This window comes from Hylaeus anthracinus, unplaced genomic scaffold (genome assembly GCF_026225885.1).
Source record: "Hylaeus anthracinus isolate JK02 unplaced genomic scaffold, UHH_iyHylAnth1.0_haploid 11989, whole genome shotgun sequence".
In the NCBI taxonomy this organism is placed as follows: Eukaryota; Metazoa; Arthropoda; class Insecta; order Hymenoptera; family Colletidae; genus Hylaeus; species Hylaeus anthracinus.
In genome coordinates this window covers 11274319-11287946 of record NW_026534337.1, presented here as the reverse complement: position 1 = coordinate 11287946, position 13628 = coordinate 11274319, and the positions used below count along the sequence as shown (strand labels likewise).

At 38.1% G+C, this 13628-nt stretch overlaps 3 protein-coding genes and 1 long non-coding RNA gene across 7 annotated transcripts in view; 2 read left to right on the top strand and 2 right to left on the bottom strand.

Moving 5' to 3' along the window:
- The window catches only part of LOC128887785 (band 7 protein AGAP004871-like), a 207098-nt gene extending 203601 nt beyond the window's left edge, over positions 1-3497 (bottom strand). The window contains exon 1 of the mRNA XM_054144117.1: positions 3429-3497. The gene's annotated coding sequence lies outside the window, so the exon portion shown is untranslated. The remainder of the gene's footprint in view (positions 1-3428) is intronic.
- On the top strand, positions 422-1967 carry LOC128887719 (uncharacterized). The gene is made up of 2 exons (XM_054143920.1): positions 422-632; positions 1690-1967. Exons 1-2 carry the CDS (start codon positions 422-424, stop codon positions 1965-1967), a joined length of 489 nt encoding a protein of 162 aa, XP_053999895.1.
- A 2403-nt stretch (positions 3498-5900) lies between the features above and the next one.
- LOC128887794 (uncharacterized) lies at positions 5901-8741 on the bottom strand. Its single transcript, XR_008460104.1, has 4 exons — positions 8603-8741; positions 8211-8507; positions 7888-8114; positions 5901-5937 (listed from the first exon to the last, which is right to left on the bottom strand). It is a non-coding gene; the product is annotated as an uncharacterized LOC128887794 (long non-coding RNA).
- Positions 8686-13555, top strand: LOC128887788 (ras-like protein 1). Of its 4 annotated transcripts, none has more exons than XM_054144123.1 (5): positions 8686-8910; positions 9460-9652; positions 9726-9869; positions 9974-10180; positions 11656-13555. In XM_054144123.1, the coding sequence occupies exons 2-5, from the start codon at positions 9524-9526 to the stop codon at positions 11677-11679; spliced, it is 504 nt and encodes a 167-aa protein (XP_054000098.1). In that variant the 5' UTR covers positions 8686-8910; positions 9460-9523; the 3' UTR covers positions 11680-13555. The 4 variants fall into 4 exon arrangements, with proteins under 4 accessions (XP_054000098.1, XP_054000096.1, XP_054000095.1 ...); XM_054144121.1 differs by lacking the exon at positions 11656-13555 and adding an exon at positions 10321-11503 and having other exon boundaries at positions 8690-8891; XM_054144120.1 differs by lacking the exon at positions 11656-13555 and adding an exon at positions 10321-11503 and having other exon boundaries at positions 8692-8910.
- Positions 13556-13628: the final 73 nt, after the last annotated feature.

The window sequence follows — 13628 nt, the reverse complement described above, 5'->3', positions numbered from 1 at the left end:
AATTTAATATAAAGGAGATAGAAATTATTTCATACTTTTAAGCAATTATATCTAGAACTGGTGAGTATTCACATCAATTAACTAGAAATTATTTCATACTTTTTAGTGCAGTTTTAATATTTTTTCGAAGTCGGTTATATTTTATTTCCAAAAATTATTTTATGGAATCGGAAACGAAGATTGGTGCCCGAATGAACATTCAACTACGCCCTCTGTAATTTCCCCTGGCCCTACAACCTCTCCGATTGCACATTCTTCAATCGAGCGAACCTCACGATTTATTTTTCGATTGCTGCTCCCTTCGGACACCTTTCGTAAGATGGCGACCGTTCGATCGTCGAAATACTAGAACGTCAACGTTCTATAATGGAATCCGTTGATTAGAACCACGCGAAGGGGAGAAAGAGAAATTCGATGTGACATGATTAACAACGGATGCGTCTGTCCGCGTTGTATTCATCCGACCTGTCCAAATCCTAACGCGGAGCCACCGCACGATGAGGTGACACACGAGGTGGGGAACACTATTTTGTCGGTGAAAATACCGAAGAGTACGAGACAGTTCCAGTCGGACGACCCCCGCCAATTGGAACAGAAGCTGAGCTTCGACTTCAATTGCGCTGACGCGGAAGGTACGACGATATTAGATAAAGAAGATGGAAATCATTGAAGAAATTCCCTAACTATATCTCAAAATGTATACAATGTTTACATTTTCGACACTAAACCTACCACGATCAGCCAAACTTTTCTGTGCAGTTCTTATATACGATGCATAAATTATATACAATTGTATCGTCGGTTGAACTTTATTTTGGGGCACCCAAATTTATTCACTTTAGTAGTTTCTGATGCCGGGAATTCATAAATCTAAGTTTTAATGTTAGGAGTCCAACGGTTTAAAAGTTATTGATACTATATCTAAAGTTGAACACTTTTGGCGTATTTCGCAGGTTAAGGCGACGCCATGTTGACTATTAGACTCCAAACCTACTCAGACAGTACTTTCGTAACGTGTTTTACTATTTTAAAAAAAGTGCTCAACTTTACATACGCATAACTTTGAAACCGTTGGATTCCTAACATTAAAACTTAGATTCATAAATTCTGGGCATCAAAAGTTACTAAATCGTATAAAAACGAGTGAATAATTTTTGGTGACCCAAACTAGAGTTCAGCCGTTTCACGTATTATTCAATTTAATACCACGTGAATATTTTTACATCCGATTGGGAAAAGCGTCTTTAAGATCAGTCGTTTAATCGATTCTGATAGAAGTAGGTATAAACGTTGGTGGGTTCAGTATTAACCCTTTGCATTCGAGGCTTTTTTTCTGGTATCTACCAGAAACCCGAGATGTTTCTTAATATTCTATTGCTACGAGTTTTAAACTATCGAGATATTGGAATAAGTCGAGCTCCGAAAAAATTGAACCTAAAAACTTTGGGTATTGTAGATTTGCTCCGTGAAACCTAATGGTGACTGAGAGTCACCTCTTGAGTGCAAAGGGTTAATAAATGAAAATTCTAATGAAACGTCCTCTTCGCCACCTTCCAAACCAAGAGACAACACCCCCTACTTGAGTATCTTCTCACCCCCTCGAACCAAGTCTTTCAAAAATTTCCGGTCCTCCTTTTACGACCTAAAGTATACGAAGGTGGAACGAGTACACCGAGTTTCGTGTTACAGGCGTGAAATGCAAGCCAGGCTGCACAAAAGTTCACGTGATACCGGACCAGCAAGCCCCGCCGAAGGAGCCCGACGAGGAGACCCTCTCGCTGAAGGCCGTGAGGCAAATTTTGCCCAACCAAGACCTAAAGAACACGCTCGAGATTGAATTTAAGGCGCCGCGAAATTACATTCCTCTGCCTGAACTCGGCCCATCTCCGCCCATAATTGTACCGAAGCAGACGGCCGGGTCAAGGAGGAAGAGGAGGTGCAAGCTCGAGGTTAAAAGGAAGAAATAAGATTGGTCCTGCAGGAACGTAATTGCATGCAACGCGGAAGTTAAAGCGGTCGGTTCGTATTTATCGGGCGGAGTCGCGAGTTGCGAACCTATTTACTTTACGATTTCGTTCCGTATGGGCCATGGTTTGGCAAGAATTCAACCACCGATGCTTCCCACTTCGAACAATGTACCGAATTCTATGCGATGGAAAATAATTGATTACATTCGCTGCTAACGATTGGTCTAATCAGTCTCAGTTCTACGCCATCGCGAAGATCAGAGACAGGCAAAACCCTAGGCTTCGAATAAATCTGAAGTTTGCCGATGTGTTTATCTCTTTCTTTCTCTGGAAAATGTTCAAAAGAGGAAACGAGACAAACATATCGGCAAACTTCAGATTTATTCGAAACCTAGGGTTTTGCCCATCACTGGCCAAGATGTCCTTGTTTCTCTAAAGATTGTATTTAGGAAATCGATATTTATCTCGACGAGGGGGGTGGATGTCTGGCAGAGTATAGGGCCTCTTCAGGGCTTTACGAGTTTAGCGCGAGGCTGAAGCGCTCGGCACTTTGTCGTGAGCGCAAGGGCAACTGAGAGACCGAATAATGGAACGATAAATCACTACTGTTATATTCTTGTGCGTCTTGGGAAACGATAAATCATAGCGCGCACCGAAGGCATACGGACCCGCCACCGCGCCGGTATTAAACGTTTTCGGGGCCACTGTCAGCCGCGGTGGCAGCCGCGGGAGTCTTTTTAAGCCCGGCTTTAAGTTCCGTCCGCTTCAATGAATCACAGGTATCTACGAGTAAGCACTTCCATTTGGACTTTAAGCTCAGGATAGAACCCGGAGAACAAGGAGGACAAGGGGGAAAGGCAAATCGCCATCGCGCCACCAGCTATGCGCTCGACAAACGCAAAAAAAGAAATAGCTGTAAACCCTACGCGGAGGAAGACCGCGATTTCGGTTTTATGAATGGACTCGTTCGCGAGTCCGGCAACGATAAAACTACTCCTTCGTTGTTTAACGCTCAACCCGCGAGAGTCCATTGATAGACTTTTTAATATAAGCTGTGTTGCTGGTTCGTTTGCAATACTAAATTTGGTAAAAGAGGACTTTTAAAGCAACCAGTAACAGTGTGCAGACGTTAACATTAAACCTATCGACGTTTCATTTTTGGATATTTCTACCATATTTGGACAAAAGACTAGTCTCAAAGATACTGTCTTCAATTAAACGCAAAGATATCTCACGTGGCACTAAATTATATAATGCATGAAACAATCGAATATACTTCATACGTTGCATACAAGAACTGTATGGAAAAGTTTGAAAATGGTCGCGGTAGGTTCAGTGTTAACGCTCATAAGTCTTGATTGAAATTATTGACTCCTTCTAAATAATCTGATAGCAAAATGTTAACTGTTACAATCCTATTACCAAATCGCGAAATGATTATAGGAGCATAAGAGAACTTACCTTCTTCCCCCTGTCCTCCTCCTGTCCTCCTCGTGTAGATACGTGACTCCTCCAACTGCGAGGTCCAGGTCCTCCGATCTACTCCGCGATAGGGTCAGCAGTCGACCTCGATGTCCGGGATCTGCAATCCTCGGTCCAGAAATCTGCAATCGACACAGTACGTATCAGCGTTAACACATCCCGACTATATTCGAGTCAGTCAAACGCTTCCTAACCGCAGAATACACCAATCTTGATTTTAGATGGCCCTGATAGTATTCGAATGGTCAATGCCGCGATTACTGCCAATTATTGAGCCGCTATCGCGACGGTCGCTCGAAATTAGACCGAGATCACGTAACCTTCGCGCAGCTCGAGCCAATCGAATGGATTCGGTTAATCCGCGAACGATTAAACCGACTAGTTCGAAAGAACATTCGGAGATTCGTTCTAGAGTTACGACGGGCAATCCACGTCGTTTCCTCGATCGATGGCGTATAACGCGAACACGGTCAAGATTGCTATAATTACGGTAAGGCGGTGATTGAGAGTTCCCTCCGATTAACTGGGAACTCGTAATCGGAAATATAGAGGCGGAGATCGGTGTATAACGCGAAGGTCCCTGTTTCCGGACATTTCGCAGTCGATCGTTTCGTGCGAGTATCGCTGCCAAGTAAGCTGCTTTCGCGCTAACGACCGTAAAACAAAGTACGCTCTTAAAGCCCGAACCACCGTAAAGAGAGACGAGTTTCCGTCAAAATAGCTACGTGAACGTTTGAGAAAACCTCTGGTTCGCAAACTCAACAAATAGATGATTCCTCGCGAGTTCTGGTTTGAAATGCTAAAAATAGACGCTTAACAGCTCTTTCAGATTTTACACGTTTATTTACGAAGCTATTCGTAGGTGATACACCTTAATCCGATTGAAACATTAATTTCGTAAAGCTTTAAACCAGATGTGCCTCTTCCTCTGCGGCCACCGAGAGTCAATGGCCGAAGTGGAAAACCAAAATAAGCAGCAGTTGGCCGAGAACCGATCGAAAAGCGGGATCGACCTACTCGCCTCGCCCCTGTCTCTATTCCGCCTTATAAATATTTATTATGCGCAAACAGAGCCGATGGTTCTGCCAGAAACCACGCGATGAATTCGATCGTGAAAGCATTTGCTTGTACTTTAAACGATCGTCCTTGTACAATTGAGGAAAATTTAAATACATAGTTAGCATCGCAGTGAGAATCGATGCTATCGATACTCGCAATGGCCTAATAAAATTTGATCGGACACTAAGGAGTCCCCTTTCGTATACATATTTCTTTGTAAAAACAAAAAACTACAGTTCTCATCACGGATTAATCAAAGTTTTGAAGAAGCTATAGTCGACGGTGTTCAAGAAATGAATTCACCTCCCTTTAAAGTTCTAAAGTAGAGGCACCCCTTAAGAACATTAAAAATTCGATTAAAAGACTTACGAAAATTGAGGAATCCTGAGGAATCGCAGCGCTAACAGCACAGCTCGCGGTGAGTCTGTTTTCTAAAGGCGAAAAATCTCCGCAGCAAGGGATGAACACGTCCGCGAATCTGTGTGTGCGAGAGCAGAGTTCTGAAGAAACTCGAACCTGAAGGGAAAGGAAAAGTAACTCGATCCCATTCGATTCGGTTCGTTGTGTTCATCGAGCGAGTCCGGTTCGGTCGAGCCGCGCGATAACCGAGACTTTTATCCGAACACGAGATTTCTCGCGGAAAATACGGCTCCTACTGATTCCGCCGCGTGCCGCGAATACACTGATGCTCGATTGACGGTTTGACTAGCCTGCAGGCGATACACATGTGTACAATAAGGAAGGAGCGGGTCTCTCTTCTCCCCGAAGCCCTCTACTTTTTGGAATTTATTTGTTTCGCTTTCGACCTTTCCTGGAACGCGTGATACGCCAAGTGGGCTACGTGCTCGGAAAAACTTGTTTTCGCGGTACGTATGCAAACTTCGAGGCCTTGCTGCGTGCCTGAGAAACGCAAATAATTACGGAGTTATATTACACTTCGTGCTATTCAAAATTCAAACACACAGAGATTTCAGCTTTTCCCTGCTACTTCGTAAATTTTTTTACTCTGGAACTGTTAACCCGTTGCAGTCCTTCTGATTTCGGTACAGTGAAGACAGCAATGGGTTAAGGATACGAACTCGATCTATTTTTCGTTTCAATCACGAAGGATAAATCCCTCGGAATAAACTCACAATATAAAAATAATACAGCTGTTTCTAAACCAAGGTAGATCCCCTTACCAAGTGCAACAATATTCTTACTCGACAATACTCAACGTTATTACTAAGATAAAGATTTTTCCTCGTCTTTACTTTAAGGTAGTCCACTTTCAAATCAATTTTAGACCTACGTCAGTTTTGCTGAAACACGAGGGTAAGGGGCAGCGAGTGAACGCGATCAGATTAAACTTGCGTTTTACGGTGTCACGCTACGGAGTAGCGATTGTATGCGCATCAGTCGTCGACCAATCCAACAGACACTTAACATTCTGCAAAGGAAACATAACATTATAAGAATTTCTTCGTTTCAATCTCATTTCATTAAACGAGTTACGACGTGTAATTTGCATATCGCTTTCGACTTAATATTGAAAAACAAGAATACACGCCAGTTTATTAGAAACTTTCTCAGTCGAGGCGACCAATTTAAATTATCATAATTTCGTCGTAAAGACGGCGTTCCGTGTTACTTTAGACCCCCTTCCTCCCCCCCCCCTCCCGGGCCCCTTGTCTCGTCGCGTGAACGCGATTCCCTGCAAAGTAGACTACAAACAATAAAGCCAAGATTGTACCGACTCGTAAAAAGGATCGAATTTCGTCCCAATTTTCCCTCCGGAGAGGGAACCGAGTCTCCCAGAGGGCGAAACGAAAGGAACGGAAGCTACGTAGGGACTGTGAAAGGGTGAAAGGGGGGGGGGGTGGAAGAGGTAGAAGGTTCTTTCGTTTCCACGTGGACCAGGCGCCGACGCTGAAATTTCGGTCGTAGGAAGTCCAGATCTTACGCTCGCGTAGTATTATAGGGGAGAGCCCTATTCTCAGCCCTTATAGCTCGCCTCCTGGGCTCCTTCGGCATGGGGGGAAAGAAAGGGGGGGGGGTGGTTCTAAGCGCGAGGCTACATTTGCATTTCTCGACACTTAGGTCCGAGCGGCGCGCCGACGTTATGCAAATCTTAATTCGCCTCGGTGGAAAACCCGTAAAATTACCGAGCTTTTCCGCAATAGAGCCTCAAATTACTTGCACGCGTTCGAACCTGCAACGCCCGAGGAATTCGCGCTCGTATGCCTGTCTCCAAAGCGCAGAAAAAAGCTTAGGAGGAGAGACTCGCCGGTACAACTACGCCAACGGATCTTATTTTCTTTCGAGACAGTGTTTATTTATTCATGGTACGATACGAATTTGCTATAGTCTGAATCAGGACCGGGTTCAAAAATTTTGCGGGGGCTGAATTCACATTCAAATCCTACACTTGAATTTTACAACGAGGAATTATTTATTTACAAATGCTATATATTTTTTATAAGATGATTATAATACTTTGATGATTTTTGTCACTCCTTTCAATTTAATCATCGCTACTAAAAAAATGTCTTGCATCTCAGCAAAAATTGCTTCCATCTGTTAATGGTATCATCAGTCTGTAAAAAGTTAATCAAAATCGGTACCTTTTAATTCAGTAATTTTCGTAGACCGCGGGGCCTTTTAAAATGCGGGCCTTTTAAAACGCGGGCCTTTTAAAAACCGGGTTCAGGCGAACGCGCTGAACCTGCCTTGCGCCGGCCCTGGTCTGAATAAAACATTTGAAAATAAAGGAGACGGCGAGACCAGTTGGAGCAACGCAATAATCACTTTGGCTTGATAACGATGATCGTTGAGAGCGATCGTTAATTGCAAGTAACAATTTCATTGCCCGTGTCGGTCAACCTACACGACGCGAATGTAAAACTCATTAACGGCGCCCGTATGAAAGTACCACCGATGCTTCATTATTTCCGTGTCATCCACGTTCGAACAATCAAACGAACCGCTAACAAGGTCTCTGTACGTTAACACAACATGTGCTGCAAATACGCATCGTTCGTACGTAACACGAAGTAACAACGGACACAATATGGCGAGTTTCCCGCGCAATTCGCGTAATACGGAGTTATGAGGCAGTTTCGGTACATGGAATATTTGTTCGAATGATTTAATTAAAAAACGAACGAGAACGTACAATCGCGACGAGTTTCTACTGAACTCGTTTGACTAGGCACAATTTCGAAACGTACTAGCGTGGATATAAATTTTTGCGACAAATGTACAAAGAGAAAGTTTCGTGTGCTACGGGGGTAGCAAGTTGCTACTAGCCACGCAAGTGGAAAGCTACGGGAAACACGTAGAAGTTATTCTTAGCGGCTAGGTGATGATTTTTACGTTTAGATCAAATCAATGCAATTACCTTAATTTTGGAACTATCAGCAAATGTGGAAATTAGAGACGTCGGTAGTGAGCTTCCAGAAATCTGAACGACAAACTGCGAAGAACATGGCGTGCCATCTAGGAAAAAAGTGTGAAGTATTCTCACTATGGTAGATTGACGCGCACCTATTGGCGAAACACGGAATGACGATAACTTGCTATCCGTCGGCCACACTGATGCTTCCGTAATTTAAAACAGAATAAAACCTACCAACAGTAAGAGATGTTGATGATTAGATAAGTAATGGCATACTCTTGCAAACGAATTGCGATTATTTTCAGAAACAGTACGTTCGTTCATACCCGAAAATGATCAAGTTGATCGTCCTGCTTCTGTAATTAGACGGGTAAACGATCGACGAGTCACCACTGAATTTTTATCCATTTCACTCGAAATACTAATGGCTTACAATACATACTACAATAGTTTGTTCACCATTGTAATAACAATTTTTCTTGCGATAAATATACGCGACTGAATCTGACCGAATCCAACTCCACTTCTGGAAACGACCAGTATTGGTTCTCTGTTTTACGGGGTGATCTTCATCAATCTTCATAATTCTCTTTTTTTCAAGTGCAGCTTCGTTGTAGATAAATCTGATACCATAAAACGAACTTAAGTCGTAAACTATAATTAAATTACGATTCATTGAACGTCTTTATCATTTTTAATATAATCCGAATCTTGTTACCCCTTGTTGTTCCACTCCCTCGAGATGTGTCATCGAGTCTTTCGTAGATTGGCAGCACTGGTGCTTCTTTCCAGATGGTTGCTCCAGTGACTATATTAATTCGTAATAGTTAAAGTCGAAAAGTGTGGTTTTAAGCCGGTTCGCGTTCCTGAAATGAACTTTTGAATTTTAGTAAGGACATGTACGAAAACGGAAAAGATCTCGTGCTGGAACGACGTTTATTTTCTCGCCGATAGCATTACGCATTTGTTCAATGTCCTCTCGAAAACACACCTCCCGTTTAACATCGGTAATTAGAAGAACTTAAAGTAAGAAATATTCATCGAATGCTCTCTCTATTGTGGTTGAATAGTGCTACGAAAGATGTGTACTCTAAATTATTTTGGAATTCTCTTTAATCGTCAACGATGTCTAACCACATGTTTCCATCGTAATATTATTGGGTGTGCTTGCTTGCTCTCGTCGTACTGTTTTTAAGTTTTTAAGTTACTGTGCGATAGCATCGAGAACCTGCGTTGTTCTTCGACGAATTAAAAATATAAATGACTTGATGACCAACCGCGTTGTAATCTACGCGAACTCTATGCAAATTCTACCTCGTAGAACACGTATTGCTCGTAACAATCTAATCAGAGCATTAATCTATTATAACGATTCTAATGAGTGACTCAACAAAGAATCGTTGCTCGAAGTTAGTGAAAACACGCCAAGCTTTTCTCATATTTTCTTCAACAAAAACTAAATATTGACGGAGGGATGAATGTGTTCGTTAACCCCACATTTAGCGTTCGCACTGTTTAATTAACCATAGAATTTGTTTCAATAAAAAATTGTCAAAATAAATTTTTATTTTGTAGACGAAGAAGCAATCTGTAGCTTTGCATTAAAAGCTTTACTTCACATTGGAATAAATATTACATAATGGCAGAATATAAGCTCGTTGTTGTGGGAGCTGGAGGTGTTGGCAAGTCTGCGCTGACTATTCAACTGATACAAAATCATTTTGTAGACGAATACGATCCAACTATAGAAGACTCTTATAGGAAACAAGTAAGTTTTTATATTTATCTTTTATATTACCAAGGATTACTTCAGATTAACAATTCTGACATTTTGTATGTAGGTAGTCATAGATGGAGAAACATGCCTTTTAGACATATTAGATACAGCTGGTCAAGAAGAATATAGCGCGATGAGAGACCAGTACATGAGAACCGGAGAAGGATTTTTATTAGTGTTTGCTGTGAATTCAGCTAAAAGTTTTGAAGTATGTACATTTGTTATTGTTTCTTAAAATTCCTTTGTTACTGACTATATAATTGTTGTAGAAGAATTTAATAAAGAAGGTCTTGTATGGATTTAATATTACAGGATATAGGAACATATAGGGAACAAATAAAAAGAGTAAAGGATGCAGAAGAAGTACCAATGGTACTAGTAGGAAATAAATGTGATCTCCAGCAATCTTGGGCAGTAAACATGACGCAAGCGAGAGAAATTGCCCGTCAATACGGTGTGCCTTTTGTTGAAACTTCTGCAAAGACTAGAATGGGAGTAGATGATGCTTTTTATACTTTGGTAAGTAAACATGTATAATACATAACTGCTTACAAATTTGAAGTATCCAGTAAAAATTAGTTTAAGCTAGCTGTATACAAAGCTACAATTTGTGTAGTATCATATGTTTTTACTGTGGAGTGGAATTTAATAAATTATAGGTGAGAGAAATACGGAAAGACAAAGAACATAAAGGTAAAGAGAAAAAGAAACGTATCTCTTCGAGCCGTAGGAGACATCGATGCTGTTTGCTTTGAATCGCTAAATATTAATTCTCTCGTTCAATACATTAATACAAAAGTAAATTGTAAAAAGCATTAGATTATATTCATTGTACGCACATTTTTGCAGCTTACTCTATAGACTATTGTAATAATTTACAAGCACAATTTTTTCTACACAATTGGGAGGGAAAAAAACAAAGTATGTGATAGTGTAATATTGCATACATTTTTACTCTTGAAACTCAATTTCATAAACACATTGTTTGTTCAACAGTCTGCCATATAACTCTTAATATTCCATTAGCAGAATAATTTTAACCCTTGATTGCATAGAATAGTCTGAATCATAATTTTTTTGATCCATCCACTTGTTTTATTGTTAATTACTTTTAATTTAATGTACGAAAAAAGTATTATCCAGTAAAAGAATTGCGTAGTTTTAGGTATTATGGATGGAAGAAGAAACATATAACTCATAAAATTTGACAACTCTTTTTATTTGAGTAGTTTATGATTTTAAACGTATATTTAATTTAATGATTAAATATATCTTTAATGTTTACTTTTATACTTCACTGTGCATAACAAAAAATTCTATTTCCCCAAAAAAGAAAATGTAAGCCATAAAACTCAAAGAAATAGAGTATGGATAACTCATTTTGTGCTGTGATTCAATAATCTTAAGCATGCCATGCTAGTTAGATATTACTGTGATTAAGTATGCAATTTTGACATAAACGCCTATTTACCAATTTAAGAATACATAGGTTTGTTCGTGTTTCCTTTTCGAGTGCAATTGAAAACATATACTTGATATTTTTTGTATAGAGAATGGAGTAACTTCTTACACATATACAAAATGACACAATGAGTAATTAGTTTCTATGTTTACAATTAAGTAAAAATTGGTAGAAATGAACTTGTTTGGATCATTATACAAATATAAGAATTGTTTTATCAATCATTGTTGTTTCAATGTAGAGTTGAAAACTCACTTTGTTATAAAAAAATATAATTTAAGGATTATATTGTGCGAAAAAGTAAAAGTTTACATTGATATTTGAATGTCTAAATGTATCTCTAGCATTATTACATTAAAAATATATTGCATTTTATTATATTTGTGTATTTCATTTCTCACTGTTTTTCATATTATTATCCTAATTTAATTTCAATAAATTATAGTACAAAGTATATATAATGCTAAGACATTACAAATATCACTTGTAAACTTAGCTTTTATTATACTTATATTCTTTAATATTTTTTCAGACAATAATGCCATCTCTTGAATGAGATATGAATCTCTAATAAACTATACAAACTTAATTTTTCTTACATAAGCTGCAATTGTAAATACATTTTGTAAAGTCATTTCGACAGTCTTTATCTTTTCCAAGCAATTTTAACATTCCAATAAGCTGAACTTCCATCATCCAATATATATCTAATTTTTTTTTTTTTTTTTTTTTTCATAATTGGCACCTGTTACCTACACTTTCCTCCATTTTACTTTCTGAAAAGTCTGGTATTATTTGACAGATCTTGTTCACAGAAGATCATTTTGTAAACTATAAAAGCTGTAACTAGATACTTGTCATGCATCTAAATCTGAATCTTTTGGCCTAAGTATTTGATAATAAGGCCAGAGAGCCCCCAATTTTACCTTTTTCTTTTTTACTGCATTATGGAAATGAACTTCATCATACCATGCTAAATGAATGATGAGTGTGCATAAACCAGAAGAGAATTTGAGAACCAATTTTACCGTCATAAATTATTTGGGTGCTTGGAAGTTTCAAGTTTTAACAAGGAACCTGAACTTAATAATTTTCCCTTTACATTAATTAAAACTTGCTTATACACGAATTATCGTTTTGTATCGTTTGTGTTTGTATGATGGTTTTTGTCCTCTGTTTTCTCTATCTTATTAAATAAGTCAATGGTTAATTGGTAGATTGAATTCTTAATCCAAATTTAATTCCCCATTGAGAAATTTTATTTTCTTCTGACGCCATTGCTGTTGTAAAGAGTACTACTCTGTAAATTGAAAATGATAGAAACACATAAATTACACCTAGTCCTAAATTTTGAACAATCAAGGGTTAAATACTTTGCTAAATAATCTAAATAGTACAATTTGCATATATTCTCGTACATTTAAACGCATAAATTTGTAATTCTAGCTTTTTCAAATATTGAAAATGTGTACATATATATAAAATTGCACAGCATAGGTGTTGTTAGGTAGTTTATATTTGTAATAAAACTCGATATAAAAAGTGTTCTTTATATTCATTCTGTTTTGAATGATTGTTTTTAAACATTAATTGTAGGCCATCTATGCTGTTTAGTTTTATAATATCAAAGGAGCAATTGACAAATCTTTCACTAACTAGTTGTCTTCTTACGATGGTTTATGTTTATGTAACAAAAAAGTCACATTATCCGAATCAAACGGTCCTAAAATATAATTAATATAATATAATATAATTAACACGTTGACTGCCGTGTACGTGTTGACTCATAGCTGACAATTTATCACCGGATCCCGCTTATACGTTATCTCGCGAAGACGTTAGTAATATCAGCGGTGTCGGGGATCATTTTGTCCAACGATGGTCAACGTGTTGAAAATGGCATTTTTAAATCAAAGTTTATATATCTGTGTCATATCCAATTAGGTTCGAACTATCATGAAAATTAAGCGCATATTTCACTAATCATTTGTTTAATTCTCCTATTCAATCCGTGATTCAAAACATCAACATATACTTCTGATAGCATTACTTTTCCTTAAAGAATTTTCGTGCTTGCATAGCACTTGTTTTTAAAATCAACATAAAAGGAATCAATAATTCGATACTCGTTTACATCATAAACATATGAATTACTAGTATAATTTATACACCGATGAATACTATAATACACTTTTTGAATGTGTTAAATATTATTGTGCGAATGCATCTTAATTTTTTTTACCGAAAAATTAATGTATATTTTTGTTAAGAGATTTTCTAAGAATCTTTGTATTATTAACTAAATAGGGTTATAAATTTTACATAATATTTGTCATTCAATGGCATGGTAAAATTACTACAACGATAAAAATGTAAGAAATAGTTTATAAAATAATTCAAATTAATAAAAAAACATTTATACGTATAAAAAATATAGTAGTTTTTTTTATCCGTTTCAAATAAAATAAGCATATGTTAATATTGTTATTAAGAATTACCAAAATT

What these genes read in the sequence shown, in the direction of transcription:
- LOC128887719 (XM_054143920.1), top strand. Translation starts at nt 422, where the DNA reads ATGATTAACAACGGATGCGTCTGTCCGCGTTGTATTCATCCGACCTGT. An exon ending in CAATTGCGCTGACGCGGAAG is followed by an intron (nt 633 to 1,689) that starts GTACGACGATAT and finishes TTCGTGTTACAG; the next exon opens with GCGTGAAATGCAAGCCAGGC.
- LOC128887788 (XM_054144121.1), top strand. Translation starts at nt 9,524, where the DNA reads ATGGCAGAATATAAGCTCGTTGTTGTGGGAGCTGGAGGTGTTGGCAAG. An exon ending in ATTCAGCTAAAAGTTTTGAA is followed by an intron (nt 9,870 to 9,973) that starts GTATGTACATTT and finishes TTAATATTACAG; the next exon opens with GATATAGGAACATATAGGGA. An exon ending in ATGATGCTTTTTATACTTTG is followed by an intron (nt 10,181 to 10,320) that starts GTAAGTAAACAT and finishes AATAAATTATAG; the next exon opens with GTGAGAGAAATACGGAAAGA.